This window comes from Pyrus communis, chromosome 13 (assembly GCF_041283825.1).
Source record: "Pyrus communis isolate YQ-2024b chromosome 13, ASM4128382v1, whole genome shotgun sequence".
NCBI lineage: Eukaryota > Viridiplantae > Streptophyta > Magnoliopsida > Rosales > Rosaceae > Pyrus > Pyrus communis.
This window is the reverse complement of record NC_142577.1, coordinates 628,654-643,458: the sequence shown is the minus strand read 5'-3', so window position 1 is coordinate 643,458 and position 14,805 is coordinate 628,654. Positions and strand designations below refer to the sequence as shown.

General features: G+C 44.3%; 2 protein-coding genes across 2 annotated transcripts; both read right to left on the bottom strand.

The window, feature by feature from the left end:
* Positions 1-9,445: 9,445 nt before the first annotated feature.
* LOC148691528 (uncharacterized) lies at positions 9,446-10,072 on the bottom strand. Its single transcript, XM_088682850.1, has one exon. The coding sequence runs from the start codon at positions 10,070-10,072 to the stop codon at positions 9,446-9,448; it is 627 nt and encodes a 208-aa protein (XP_088538976.1).
* A 25-nt stretch (positions 10,073-10,097) lies between these two features.
* On the bottom strand, positions 10,098-14,314 carry LOC148691527 (uncharacterized). The gene is made up of 6 exons (XM_088682848.1): positions 13,940-14,314; positions 13,733-13,843; positions 13,018-13,642; positions 12,184-12,825; positions 11,121-11,646; positions 10,098-10,296 (listed from the first exon to the last, which is right to left on the bottom strand). Exons 1-6 carry the CDS (start codon positions 14,312-14,314, stop codon positions 10,098-10,100), a joined length of 2,478 nt encoding a protein of 825 aa, XP_088538974.1.
* Positions 14,315-14,805: the final 491 nt, after the last annotated feature.

Here is a 14,805-nt window from a genome sequence, read left to right as displayed (position 1 = left end):
GAAACCTCCGCCATTGAGATGTGCATTCAAGGCATGCATTAGGGCCTACATTGCATCCTCCAAGGCATAAAGCCGAGGACATTTGAGGAACTGGCGACTCGTTCCCACAACATGAAGCTGAGTATCACCAACCATGGAAAAAAGGAGCCAATCACCAACTTCAAGAAGGACAAGGTGTTTGCTACGAAGGTAGACAAGACTTGGAAGAAGCCCACCAAGGAAGCTTTTACTATCAACATTACCCCCATCAAGACCTCCCCTGCGCCCATTAAGATCTCCTCCAAGAACAAAGCGAAGGAAGTAAAAAGAAGTGAGCCTTCTCGCACCCAATGCTCCTTGTTCGCCCGAGCTTAAAAGGTGACACTCAAAGCTCCTCGCTTGCACGAGCCTACACCATACATGGCAACAATGCTCCTTGTTCGAACTAGCTTAAAAGGTGACACTCAATGCTTATTGTTCGCACGAGCAATGCTCCTCACCTGTATGAGCCTAAACTACACACGGCACAAAGCTCCTCGCCTGCACAAGCCTAAACTGCACATGGCAACAATACCCTTTGTTCGCACGAGCTTAAAAGGCGACACCCAACGCTCCTAACTCGCAAAAGCATAAACTGTGTACAGCAAAATCACCATCAAAACCATAAAAAAAAAAAAAAAAAAAAAAATGGAAAAACAATCCATCACTCCTTTGAACTACATCATGACTTGATCCCTCCTTAACTGAGGGTACGTAGGCAACTTGAAACTTCAAAACTTCAAGTAAAGTCACATCATCAACAACAAATGCAAACACTTTGAAGAATACAAAGCAAAATTCAAAATGTGTATACTTTATTTCTTCAAAGAAAGAATTCGGCTACAAAGCCTCATTACAAAGTGAAAAAAAACAAAGATGGCTTATCCAGTAGTCGACGAGTTGCTATTCCAAGTCGTAGCTCTGCTGCGGATGCAATCACCAAGAAGCTCAAATGAAGTAGGTGGATTGTCACAAACATGGTGCGAAGGATTCAAGATAAGAATCCTCAATGTACAAGCCTTCTTCTTCATATTGGTCGATCAAAATTTGTCGCCTCCCAAGATACTTCAGAAGACCATAACTTGATATGCATCGAGTTATCTTTCGTAGGAAGAACAAGCATCTTAGGGCTAGTCAACGGCGCACAAAGCTTCAATGTTCTTCCCTTATCTTGCAAATCACCTTCCTTCACAAGAATGGTGATGGTGATGGTGTTGCTCCTAAAGCACTTGAAAAATACCATGGCTGGAATGGAAAAAAGAAAAAAAAAAAAAAAAAAAAAAAAAAAGACAACATAAGCATGAGAGTGGGGCAGCAAGAAGAAAAAAAAATTGCTTCACTAAAGCAGAAGACATGCTAGACAAACCTTGTGAGCGTTGAAGGATGACGATGACAAAGTCACAACAATGAAAAGAAATCAAACACAAAGCTTGAGTAGCATGGCAAAGAGGGCAACCACAAGATGGTCCTTCAAAGCACGCTACAATAGCAAAGAAAAACAAAGTGCTACACAACCTAACAGTGATTAAGCAAGCAGTTTCTTGCATTGCACAACAACATCACCATTGAGGGAAACTGCGACCAAAAGGTACTACACAGCACAACCCCACTATAGTCTTTTGCACAACACCTCGCGATAAAAAGCAACGCACTGCAACAGCTCCAAACAACAACACATGACAGCACCAAGCAGCAACAAAAGGCACGGCAAGTAGTAACAAGCAGTGCACAGGAAGAACGTTTTGTGACAAAAACACACACCGAATTGTCTTAAAAATAAGGGTCAATTGCTTCCTAATACTACAGGGAAAATACATACCAAATAGCAAAAGGAAAATCAAAAGAAGGAAGTACATTCCAATCAAAAGAAGGAAGCAAATTCCAAAGTAAAAAGGGCAATACTATACACGGCAACAAGGGAAATACATGTTTTTTGGAACAAAAATCAGCAAAGAAAGGAAGAGGAAACAAAAAAAATAAGGAAAGGGCTTCAAAATTTCCCAAACATCAAAGCAAATTGCCCCCTTGCCGAAATTCAAAGAGGGAATCCCTCCAAAGCAAGAACAAGTCTTCAAGTTTCCCAAACCAAGAGGGAAAACGCCTCCTTGGCCGAAAAAAGAAAAGGGGAAAGGAAGAAATGCAAATCCTACTTACCCAAGGACAAGCATTAAATCTTCCCAAAGCTTTGAAGGAAATCACTAAAGATTTCCAACACTTTGAAGGAAATCACCCTCATTACCAAAATTGAAGGAGGTTCCTACCTAAGGAAAGAAAAAACTTTTTTTTTTTCCCTACAAATACAAGGAAAAAAAATCAAAATACACCAAATGTATTTTGTCAAAATTATGAAAAATCAATACACACAATAAGTATGTGCCAATTTATCTATTTCTAAAATTTCTTTCAAGATCAAGCCTCTACTATCCTTGAAGAAATGTTTCGTCCAAGAAATACTCCTCTAAGGCCCTTGAAGAAGCAAACTAATTCAAGAGCAAGTCTCGACGACCATTGAGTTAGAACATTCACATTGCAGGACTTCAAAACACATTTCCTGCATGCGGCAAGCACATGCCTACAACGCGCCTTGAAGTGGGGGCATTTGTAGACATGTAATTTTCATTGCATACAAATGATGCATCACAAAGCTCCACGTGGCATATGATTCATCACAAATGGACAAGTCATCAATGACACGTGGCACAAATCAAGCAAAGGAAGCATAAAACGTTCCCGAAATTCAGCACAAGGGAGAAAACTCCCTTAAATTTGGCAAAAGGGTCTAGATTGGTCCTAAAACCGGAAAGAAAGTTAAGGCATCTTCGTAAAACAAGCAAGAATTGAAGATTGTTCACAAAATAGGCAACAAAGTCCTTATAATTCGGCCAAGGGAGTAAAGGTGGCTAAAATTAAGACACAAAACATGCCTAAATTCTCCCAAGGACGAATCAAGACACAAATAAAGGCTAAATCCACCCAAAGGCAAACCTTGAGAAGCCTATAAATACAAGGTCTTCCCGCAAGCATAAGGGTCGAAAAAATCTCTACACAGAAGAACCTTTGCCAAACCTTTGAAGACTAATACGCTACCAAAGCTCTCTTCAAAAAACTCATAACCAAAGCCGAAGCTTTCTTTCGACCAAAGCCGAAGCACTCCCTTGAAGAATCAACAAGCACTTGTGCCGATTCCTTCAAGACTTTGTTGCAGGCTCAAAACTTGTAACGACGTTTGTTTCAAGATCAAGTTGCCAAGACCCTTGAATGAACAAATCCTGCATCAACATCACCCTTTATCGCAACTTTGAGGTGAAGACTATCCACACACCATTTCAAGCTCCAAACTTGAAGCAATCATTAAATCGTTCGTTCAAGATTAAGTCATCGTGACCCTTGGATCAATAATCACACATCTACATCAAATGTGAAGATTGAATAAGAGGAAATGTTGTAAACAAAGATTTTAACCTACAAATTCAAATTCAAATCAATACTAATCTACTTTGTACATGTATTCTCATTTCATTCCATACAGAATTTTCGTGTTTACAACTCCTAGTGCGTCGTTATGTGGAAAATTGACGCCATTTGCATCCTGCTCGGTGAAGCCAATGATGGGTCCGAGTTGAGTGTCGACTGCTTAGACCTATGAGACTAGTAGAACTTGCTGGATCTTCTTCTTTTTGGAGTTGTTAGTGGTCCCTAAGTGCTCGGATTCGGCGAAAATGTTGTTGATTCAAAATTGATTACCCGCGCTCTGCTCATGAAAACAAAATTGCCAGTTTTTAAATGGGTACACGCTATTTTGCATGATGCAATATTAGTTCGGTTGAAATTTGTTCTTTTCGTCATCATTTGCATTCCTTCTAGGTTGCACAACTGGCTCGTCTAAGTATCTATTGACCTTGTCTTCTTTCATGAGCTTTTCTAGGTAGTTCTTCCAAGTGTAGCAGTCGTCGGTTGTGTGATCGGGACCTTAATGGAATGTGCAATATTTGGTGTGATCCAACTTGGAAGTATCTCCCTTTGATTGTTTTAGCAGCTTGAACCATGGCTCGTTCTTGATGTCACGAAGAATTTTGTGGATCGGAATAAAAAACGTAGAGTAGTTCTTGGTCATCAAACCTTATTTAGTTGTGGGTCAGTCCTTACGTTTGGCCTTTTGCCTGCGTTTACTGGACTGCTTCCCATCCACCTTTTTTTAAGCCATTGCTGACTTTTTTCGAGGCTACACGGGAGCCTTGTCGACTTATCCAGCCTCGTCCCAAAGTGCATGCTTCTCTGCCAAAGCAAATGAGTCTGCTAGAGTTAGATCTTCTTTCATGATCATTTCTCTGAACAGTGGGTGGTTTGCTTGGAGTCATTTTTGGAAGGCTGCACTTGCTAATGAGTCATTGCATCCGACGATATTCACCTTCTCTGCTTTGAACCTCTTCACGTGGTCGCCGAGCAACTCTTTTGGGTTTTTCTTCACATTGAACAAATGGTCAGACTTTTTCTTGATTGAATAGTAGGAAGAGTATTCTTTGGTGAAAACCAAGGAAAGATCAGCAAAACTCCGGATAGATTGTGGTGGCAAGGTGTGAAACCAATCTTGTGCCTCGCCTTGGAAAGTGGTGTTGAATATTTTGCACATAAGGGCATCGTTTTTCTGATAAAGTACCATCGTGCTTCGATAGTGCTTCAAGTGCCTCTCCGGATCTCCATCTCTTTTGAAAGATGTGAAATGTGGCATGCTAAACTTGCGTGAAGGCTTTGCCTGCTCGATCTCGTCCATGAAGGGTGACCTGCTCATGATAGTCATATCCAGTCGTAATGCTTCATCGGCCACTTCATTGCTTTGGAAATCACACAATCGCTCATTGAGGAGTTTTTTTACCTCTTCCTAAATTTGCCTTTGTTGGGGGTAGCAGAGCTTTCGACTGCCCTCGGTCTTAACCTATTGGTCTAGGCTTCTCTTCTGCATACTAGGCTCATCTATGCCGCGCCTGCGGTGCATAAGGTAAATTCCTAGTAGGCGAGGGATTTCTTCGCTGGCTGCTGGTTGAACTTAAGCTGGATTGAGTGACTACTTCTCTTGGTCCATTGTGCTGCCTAATCCGATGAAATTTGGGGGATGTTCCTTGCAAACCTAGCTGCGACTGAACGTTTTGCCTGGAAGGCTGCTCATGTTAATTATCGGAGTGTAGCCCCAACCGTGAGTGTATACTCGTTTGTGAGCCTAATCGAGAATGCATGCTCCTCCGTGTGCTAAAACGGGAGTATACGCTATCTCAAGGGCCCAATCAGGAATGTACACTACCTAAACGTTCGATTCGTGGCTGGTCGAGTGGCTGCTTACCAGGACACTGCTGGAGAGGTTCTTCGTCTGCCCTTGTCCTACTTTGGGACTCCTCATCTGGGGCACGTTGGATCTCGGTGCGCTGCAAGAGTTGATTCACCAAGGTCATTTGTCGTGCAAGGGTGCTCGTTAAGTCTATGACTCGTCAAGACAAGTGTTGTTCACCATTCGAATTGGAAGAGCTTGGAAAGTATGCACCTCTTTGAGCAGTGGAAGTGTGGTTAACCCTGGGCACGTGATTTGAGTTGGGAAATGTCAAATCTATGAAGAAATGTGGTGAAAATGCCCCCGACTTGATCGTAGTTCCTGAACAGGATAGTTGAACTAATCTTGGGCTGACTTAGGTTACTTGGGCAGCCACAGGAATTGGCTAGGCCACGGGAGTGGGCTGCTCGTGTGTGGTGCACGTGGGTCCGAGGTTTGGGCTCAACTTGGCAACGCATTGGGCTCGCATTGGGTTTGGACGGCACGAGCCGGCTCGACGAGGGCTTGGGCCCTTGAATGTTGAAATGGCACCGCTTGGACCGTGGCTTTGGAGCCGTGGGTTTTGCCAAAGGTGGTTGTCGTGGTGGCCACTGTAGTGGTAGCCACGGTGGTGCCTCGTGGGGGTGCTGCTCCACTCACTGATGTGTTGAGCCTTGTAGATTGTCGTGGTCCTAATCCTTGAACATTGGAATTTCTGTTCGTCGAGGTTTCTGAATCTCTTGCCATTGTACTTTTCTTTTACGTTTTATCAAAGAAATTTTAGAAATAAAAAATTCCAAGAACAAGAACGTACGAAAAATCTACAAATAAGCAAGGAAACAAAAACAGGTAGATGTGAGAGTCTTCTATGAGCATGTGACTCAACTCTCAATGAAAGCACAAATTTGTGAATGCAAATTTCTTCCTCCTTGTTCTTGGACAAAATTGCACCTACAAAACAAATAACACCTTAGGTCAAGGCCAAGATCCTCACGCGCCCACGATGGATGGGAGGGCTTTGACCGAAGAACTTCTGATGCCAAAGTTACAATTTTGAGGGAAAAGTGTTTGGAGAATTTAGAGAATTTAGCAAGAGAATTAGAATTGAGTTTTGGAGAGAATGAGGGTGTTTATATAGGGGTGTGGCTGGCCCCCTTGGGAGGAGATGGACCAGCCACTTGGATGGCTTTTTGAGTGAGATTCTTGATTTGTAGCTAATTAGTAAATTAATTGAATAATAAATCAATTAATTAGCTAATTAATATAATTAAAAAGGAATGATTTGGAGGTTACCTTGTGGAGAAGATTTGATGAGGATGGATGAAACAGGTTTTGAATTAAATACCTATTTTGGGCACTTTTGACTTGGTTGAGGGATGATTGCCCCCTGCTCGAGCTTAGAAATCTCAGTGTGCCTGAAGGGTAATTTTGTCATTTAAATAAAACAATCATTTGACAACTAATTTAATCACATTATTATCCGCGTGCGAAATACCTTTTTTATAACCGGCATTACACGTCTCTTAAGATCTTTTGAACATGTTTACAAATAGAGAAAATAATATTTAATAAACAACTGATTGAATCACATTATTGTTAGCCTATTGTAAGGCTAAGCCCACCCCCTCCCTCTTAGCGTAGATAATATCGTTTGTTAAAAAAAAATTTCATTTGACAACTAATTTAATCACATTATTATTCGTGTACAAAATACTTTTTTTATAACCGGCATTATAAGCCTCTTAAGATGTTTTGAATGTGTTTAAAATATAGAAAATAATATTTAATAAGCAACTGATTGAATCACATTATTGCTAGCCCATTGTGAGGTTAAGCCCACTGACACACCCCAACCAAGATCAGGGCATGCTGGCCGTCACGTGGAAGTGACGTAGCCATGTGCACAGTGCGGAAGCTAAAAACCGTAATATAAAAGTACGAATAATTTAAAACTAGCAAATATAATGTGATAAAGTATGTGCTAGCAAAAGTAAGACATTGAATTCAGAGCTTTAAGCCTACAGCAGTCCAAAAGAAACAATACAACAAAAGTGCACCCGAAGGTGACCCTACGTAGGTGAGTGTCTGTCAGAATGCCGGGACGTCCTCCGGGAAAACCACCAAACCCGCTAAGCTACTAGAACCTGGAGGGGCGCAAAACAAAAGCGTGAGTGGGCAAAAACCAAATCTTTGAAAATCATTTCATAAAATGCATTCTAACCCCTCGCCGTAAAACCTGTATACTTCCCAGAAAATAAACACATATATGTAGATATGCCAAGTCATGCTCAAAGGTATGCCATCTCGAAACCTCATAACAACATGCAAGTGCTCAGGTATAACTCACATCAATAGCATAATAAACTGGCAGCCGGAGTCCCCTAAGTGACCTGTACGGCTGAATCTAGAGCTCAAATCTCGACTAAATCACTAAACCTGCCCACGAGTCGGAACCACCTATAGTGGTCTGTACGATAGGCCTGGGTGTAATACATATGAACGCTCTAGTGCTACGATCACGTGAAGGCTGTGCGAATAATCGCGGGTCACCTACGAGTCGGAACCACCTATAGTGGTCTGTACGACAGGACTGTGCACCTAACTTGGATTCAAGCTGAGCGTGTGGTGCGGGAGGTGAACAACACGTGAAGGACTGTGCCCTACTCAGGGCGGGAGCACTAACACCGGGGTACAGGTTATGAGCTCTTTAAGCACCTCGAATCATTATTTAATGCGAATGTTAAACAACGCTTACCTGGCACTTACCTATGCCTCCACAGCACCCAACAAATATATAGGTGACATATGCATAATCGAATGTATAATTAAACGTATATGCCACTAATCATGCATAACCATCAATCATATAAAAATAATGGCGTAAAACGAAGCATTTATACAAATTTCTGGGAAATAACATGTATATAGGTATATACGGAAAACAAAAGCCCACTCACTGGTATGTGGAAGGGTCGTAGCCCCCCTGCCTCGAATGTGCACGCTCGTCCTCGGGATACGTGTCACCTATATGCGAATTAACTATAAAAACGTTAACTTTAAAGCACATAACCGTCCGTTCAAAATAACTTCTCATACATTGCTCAAAATGGACAAATGAATATACCAACGTGATCTACACAACCTCACGATCACACCCATATTTTTAAAATAATTTTTGGACTTCCCACGCGCCCTCACGCGCCAAGACAAACACGGACCCACGCGCCCCCACGCGCGGCCACGTGCCATGCACACTGACGGCGTCAAGTGACGCTGTCAGGAATATCCCTTTAACCCCAACGGAATATTCCGTTAAACCTAACTGACGCCGTCACTGCCGTTAGGAATATTCCGTTAAACCTTAACGGAATATTCTCCCTTCTTCTCCGATCAACCCCCCTCGCCGGCGCCGTCGCCGGAAAACCTGCAACTCGCCATATCTCGCTCGTTTTTCCACCTTTTTTCATGTTTCTTGCACCAAAATCAACCTTAAGGCTAGTAGAATAAGTTCCAACAAGTTTTAAGGCCTAAAATTTCAAGATTATACCTGCCCAAATCTTCAAAACTCGGCCAACTCCACCACCCACGATTCTGACGTCCAAATTCGCCCAACGAGCTACTCCCAAGCTCCTGGGAACCTCACAAACACAACTATAAGCTTCAAATGTCCAAAAACTCAATAAATTACTCTTGCATGAACAGTGACCAAAACGGACCTTGTGAAATCGACGTGAAAACGTCGAGGTTCTTACCTGAAAATGGTACCACTAGACTCCTCTCAGCCTCAGGAACTTGATGGTGCACTTGGTTCCTTCGATCTGTCCAGGTTTGAAGGGTTGTGTGGGTGTCCGTACGTTTTTGTTTGAAGAGGAAGAAGAATAGAGGACTCGGGGGAGAGAGAGAGAGAGAGAGAGAGAAAGTGACAGAGGGTGAGGAATAGAGATAGGATGTGTGTGTGTGGTCCAACTTTGGCCAACACCACATAAAACAACCAAAAACATAATAAAACAACTAGGGGTAAAATGGTCATTTCACCTATGCGTTTTGATAGTTTTGGGACGGGGTGTCACAACCTACCCACCTTAATAGAATTTCGTCCCGAAATTCAAAACAACCAAATAACAACCCCTAGTAGCCAAAGAACAATCTAGGATACAAATCCCTCATCCGATCTTCTGTCTCCCACGTCGCTTCCTCGACTGAATGGTTCCTCCACAAAACCTTTACTAACTTCACTGTCTTGTTCCTCAGAACCTTCTCTTTCCAATCAATGATCGTCACCGGTTCCTCGTCATACGTCAAATCTGGATTAATTTCTAACGGTTGAGGAGGTATCACATGAGATGGATCAGCAACATAATGTCGGAGCATAGACACGTGGAAAACGTTATGCACTCTAGCTAGCTCCGGAGGTAACTCCAACCTATAAGCTACCTCACCAACTCGCTCCGTGACCATGTATGGTCCGATGTACCGTGGACTTAACTTGCCTTTCTTCCCGAACCTCACTACACCTCTCCATGGTGAAAGTTTCAAAAATACCCAATCTCCAATCTCGTACACTCTGTCCGTAGCATGTCGATCCGCTAAGCTCTTTTGTCTGTCCTGTGCTGCTTTCAGATTAGTCTTGATTACCTGAATGTTCTGAGTAGTCTCCTCAACAATCTCCGGACCCACTAAAACTCTTTCTCCGACTTCTGACCAACACAACGGTGTGCGACAAGCTCTACCATACAATGCCTCAAATGGTGCCATGCCAATGCTCGAATGAAAACTATTATTATAGGCAAATTCCATCAAGGGGGGAATCGAGCCTCAAAGCATCCACGATTTCTCCGTCGCGAATCCGTCTGATATTCCCTTGTGGATCAATTTCTGCTAATCTTTCGTGTACGACTCTAATTATTTCAGTCTTCCAAAAGCTTCGCAGTTCGTCCGAGAGAAAGTCCAAGCTCTCCTTCTGCTCGGTGTTGGGAGAACTATCAATGGATTGGTTTTCGGGAGTGGACGTGGAAGTAGATGGGGACGAAAATTGTGACGAAGGGGAGAAATAGTCCTCTCAGATTGCCCGTCTGTTTGAGGATGATACGCCGTGCTGTAAAGTAGTCTCATACCCAAAGCTTCCTGGAAAGCCACCCAAAACTTAGATGTGAACCGTGGATCAGGATCCGAGACAATACTCACCGGGACACCATGGTACTTCACTACCTTCGAGATGAACAACTCAGCTAAACGACTCAAAGAATACTTCTCTCTCACTGGAATAAAATGTGCGGACTTAGTGAGTCGATCAACGATCACCCAAATGCCGTCAAAACCGTTATGTGTACGCGGGAGCTTGTACACAAAATCCATGGTGATATTTTCCCATTTCCACTCGGGAACGGGAAGCGGCTGCAACAATCCGAACGGCTTCTTCCTTTCTGCCTTAACCTGCTGACAAATGGCACACCTACTCACATACTCGGCTATCTCCCTCTTCATACCCGGCCAATAATAAAATGGTCGAATGGTATGATACATTTTAGTAGCTCCTGGATGCATGGCGTAAGCCGAGATATGTGCTTCATCCAAAATTTCCTTCTTCAAATCCACAACATTTGGCACGAACATTCTTCCCTCTTGCATCAACATGCCATCTGATTCACGTACCCTGAGGTCTCTCTTCCTACCTTGTTCTTGAGCTTGGATTAATTCTTGTGTCTGCTCATCAGCTGCTTGGGCTGCCAGCACCCGATCAACTAAGATGGGCCTAACTTGAAAATTAGCAAGTAAAGCCACATCTCGATCTTCTGCTTCTAACCTCACTCCTGTAGCATGCAAGTCCGCCAAAAGAGGAATACGGCTTGCATACAACGCATTAATGCGGCCCTGAGACTTCTGACTAAGTGCATCAGCAACTACATTCGCACGACCAGGGTGATAATCAATCGTGCAGTCGTAATCGCTGAGCAACTCCATCCACCTCCGCTGACGAAGATTAAGTTCCTTCTGAGTAAACTGATATTGGAGACTCTTATGATCAGTAAAGATCCTACACTTCTCTCCGTACAGGTAATGTCTCCACAACTTCAATGCAAAAATGATAGCAGCCAACTCCAAATCATGAGTAGGGTAATTCAACTCATGGGGTTTTAACTGACGCGAAGCATAAGCAATCACCCTACCATGCTGCATCAACACACATCCCAGACCATTCAAGGAAGCATCACTATAAACCTCGAAATCACCACTATCGTCCGGGAGTGCCAGAACAGGTGCTTGAGTGAGACAATACTTCAACTGCTGGAAACTCTGTTCACACCTATCATCCCACTCGAATTTAACATCTTTCCTCGTTAGTCTCGTCAATGGTAAGGCAATCACCGAGAAATCCTTAACAAATCTCCGATAATACCCCGCCAAGCCAAGGAAACTCCTCACCTCGGTGACGGTTCGCGGTTGCTCCCAATTCTCCACCGCCGCAACCTTCTGAGGGTCAACCAGAATACCCTGAGCAGAAATAACATGCCCCAGAAACGCTACTTGGTTTAGCCAAAACTGGCACTTGCTAAACTTAGCATATAATTGATGTTCCCTCAACCTTTTCAGCACCAAAGTCAGATGTCGAACATGCTCCGCCTTCGACTTAGAATATACCAGAATATCATCGATAAAAACAATCACGAACCTATCCAAGTAAGGCTGGAACACCCGGTTCATTAAATCCATAAAAGCTGCTGGTGCATTCGTCAACCCAAATGGCATAACCAGAAACTCGTAATGACCATAACGAGTCCTGAACGCCGTCTTAGGAACGTCATCCCTATTAATCTTCAGCTGATAGTACCCCGACCTCAAGTCAATCTTAGAGAACACACAAGCACCTCTAAGCTGATCGAATAAATCATCGATACGTGGCAACGGATAACGGTTTTTAATCGTCATCCGATTCAATTGCCTGTAATCGATACACAACCTCAAAGTTCCGTCTTTCTTCCTCACAAATAATACTGGAGCGCCCCAAGGCAAAGTACTAGGCTGAATAAAACCCTTATCCACTAATTCCTGTAGCTGCACCTTCAATTCCCTTAATTCAGCAGGTGCCATACGATAAGGGGTCAAAGAGATAGGATTAGTACTTGGAAGCAATTCGATAGTGAACTCCAAATCTCGATCTGGTGGTAACCCAGGCAAATCCTCGGGAAAAACATCCGGAAAGTGTCGGACAACCCTCACGTCCTCAACACTACAAGGAGGAGTCTCATCCAACACCACATGGGCTAAGTACCCCTGACAACCCTTAGTCAACAACTTTTTCGCTCGTAACGCCGAAATAACACCATGTCTCACCCCACTCTGCTCACCAACAAAGGTAACCACGGGTAGTCCAGGACGACGAAATGTAACTATCTTCCCGTAACAATCAATATTGGCACGATTGGGGTGCAACCAATCCGCGCCCAAAATCACATCGAAATCAACAATATCTAACGGGATAAGATCAGCTAGCATAATCACACCCTCAACTATCACTGGACACCCTGGGTACACACGATCCACAATACATCTCTCCCCTCTAGGCATAGCGAACTCTAAATCATACCCTAGAGGTGTGGGGCGAGGTTGCGTCACTTGAGCAAATGTATGAGAAATCACAGAATGTGTAGCTCCACAATCAATTAAGACTCTAGCAAAATAACCAAGAATATTTAACGTACCCATAATCAGATCCGGGTTGTTCTGAGCATCCTGCAGAGAAATGTTGTGTATACGCCCCTGGCCCTGCTGCCGTCCGCCACGACCTCTGCTCACCTGAGCACCACGACCCTGCGTACCACGCCCCTGACTGGGCTGACCGGTCTGCCTCGAAGACCCTGCACTGCTAGTAGCAATCTCTCCTAGCTGAACCTGTCCTCCCTGATACCATTGAGAACTGCCGGCTGGAGCGGGAGGATACGGCATATAGCCGCCCGAATACTGAGGGTAACCACTCTGGGAGTAGGGGTCCTGAGGATACTGATACTGTCCCGGGGCATAGGGAACAGCATCACCCTGGTAGTGGTAGGCACCACCCCGACTTGCCTGTCCGTAACCACTAGGACCTTGAATCTGCTGGATAGGGGCAGATGGTGGCAGGAAAGTCTGCTGCGGTCTCTGCTGCTGACTCTGGGGACATTGTGCGACTCGATGCCCTATCTGCCCGCAAGTGAAACAACCACTACTGCCCCGCCTACACTCGCCAGTGTGCCGATTATTACACCTTCGGCAAAGTGGGGCCCTACCTCGACCACCGTCCCCCTGTCTCTGGCCTCGAGCGCCACCAGTAAATCTACCTCCTCGTCCCTGACCAGTGGCATTGAAACCACCACTAGAAGAGCTAGAGCTATTACCACCCCTCTTGAAGTTTTGAGTCTGACCAGGCCCGAGCGATGCCTGACCTTTGCCCTTGACGTCTTTCTTCTGGTTACCATTCTTCTCATCGTCATCACTCTCGCTCGTCATATTCTCAGAGTCCTCAACCCTCAGCAAAACCTCATAGAACTCCTGATAAGTATCACAATGAGTGGAGGTCGACATCGAACGCCACTTCTTCTTAGTGCCGATGCGAAAACGACGAAGCATCTTCGCTGGGTTACTAGCAATCTCAGGGTGGTAGCGAGATAAGTCGGTAAACTTCCGATAATACTCGTTCGCAGACATCTTCCGCTGTTTCAACTCGGTGAATTCCTGTTTCTTGCGATCGATATACTCTGGGGGCACAAATCTCCTCTTAAATAGCCTAATGAAAACATTACAGTCCGTCTTCTCAGCTGGAGTCAAACTACGAAGCTCCTGCTCCCACCAGGATGCAGACTCCGTACCCAGAAACCATGAGGTCGTCTCGACCCATCTCTCCACAGGAAGATTCCCCTGATTATTCAATACTCGGAAAGTCTTCTCAATATGCTCTAACCAGCGCTCTGCGCCCTCGTGCCCCTCGTGACCGTGGAACTTATCCAATTTCAGATTGTACATCGTCTCCAGAGGAGTCCTCTGGGGAGGGCGGATAGCTGCCTGGATAGCGGTAGCAATAGCTTCCCCCAGCTAAGTGATATCGGGGAAACTAGACTCATCTGAACGGCGTGGTTCCCGACGAGGCGGCATAATTCTGACAGAAGGCACCAAAACCATTAGAATACTCACAAAAGACACAGGACTGCCAAACCTAAGCTCTGATACCAAACTGACACACCCCAACCAAGATCAGGGCATGCTGGCCGTCACATGGAAGTGACCTAGCCATGTGCACAGTTCGGAAGCTAAAAACCGTAATATAAAAGTACGAATAATTTTAAACTAGCAAATATAATGTGATAAAGTATGTGCTAGCAAAAGTAAGACACTGAATTCAGAGCTTTAAGCCTACAGCAGTCCAAAAGAAACAATACAGCAAAAGTGCACCCGAAGGTGACCCTACGTAGGTGAGTGTCTGTCAGAATGCCGGGACGTCCTCCGGGAAAACCACC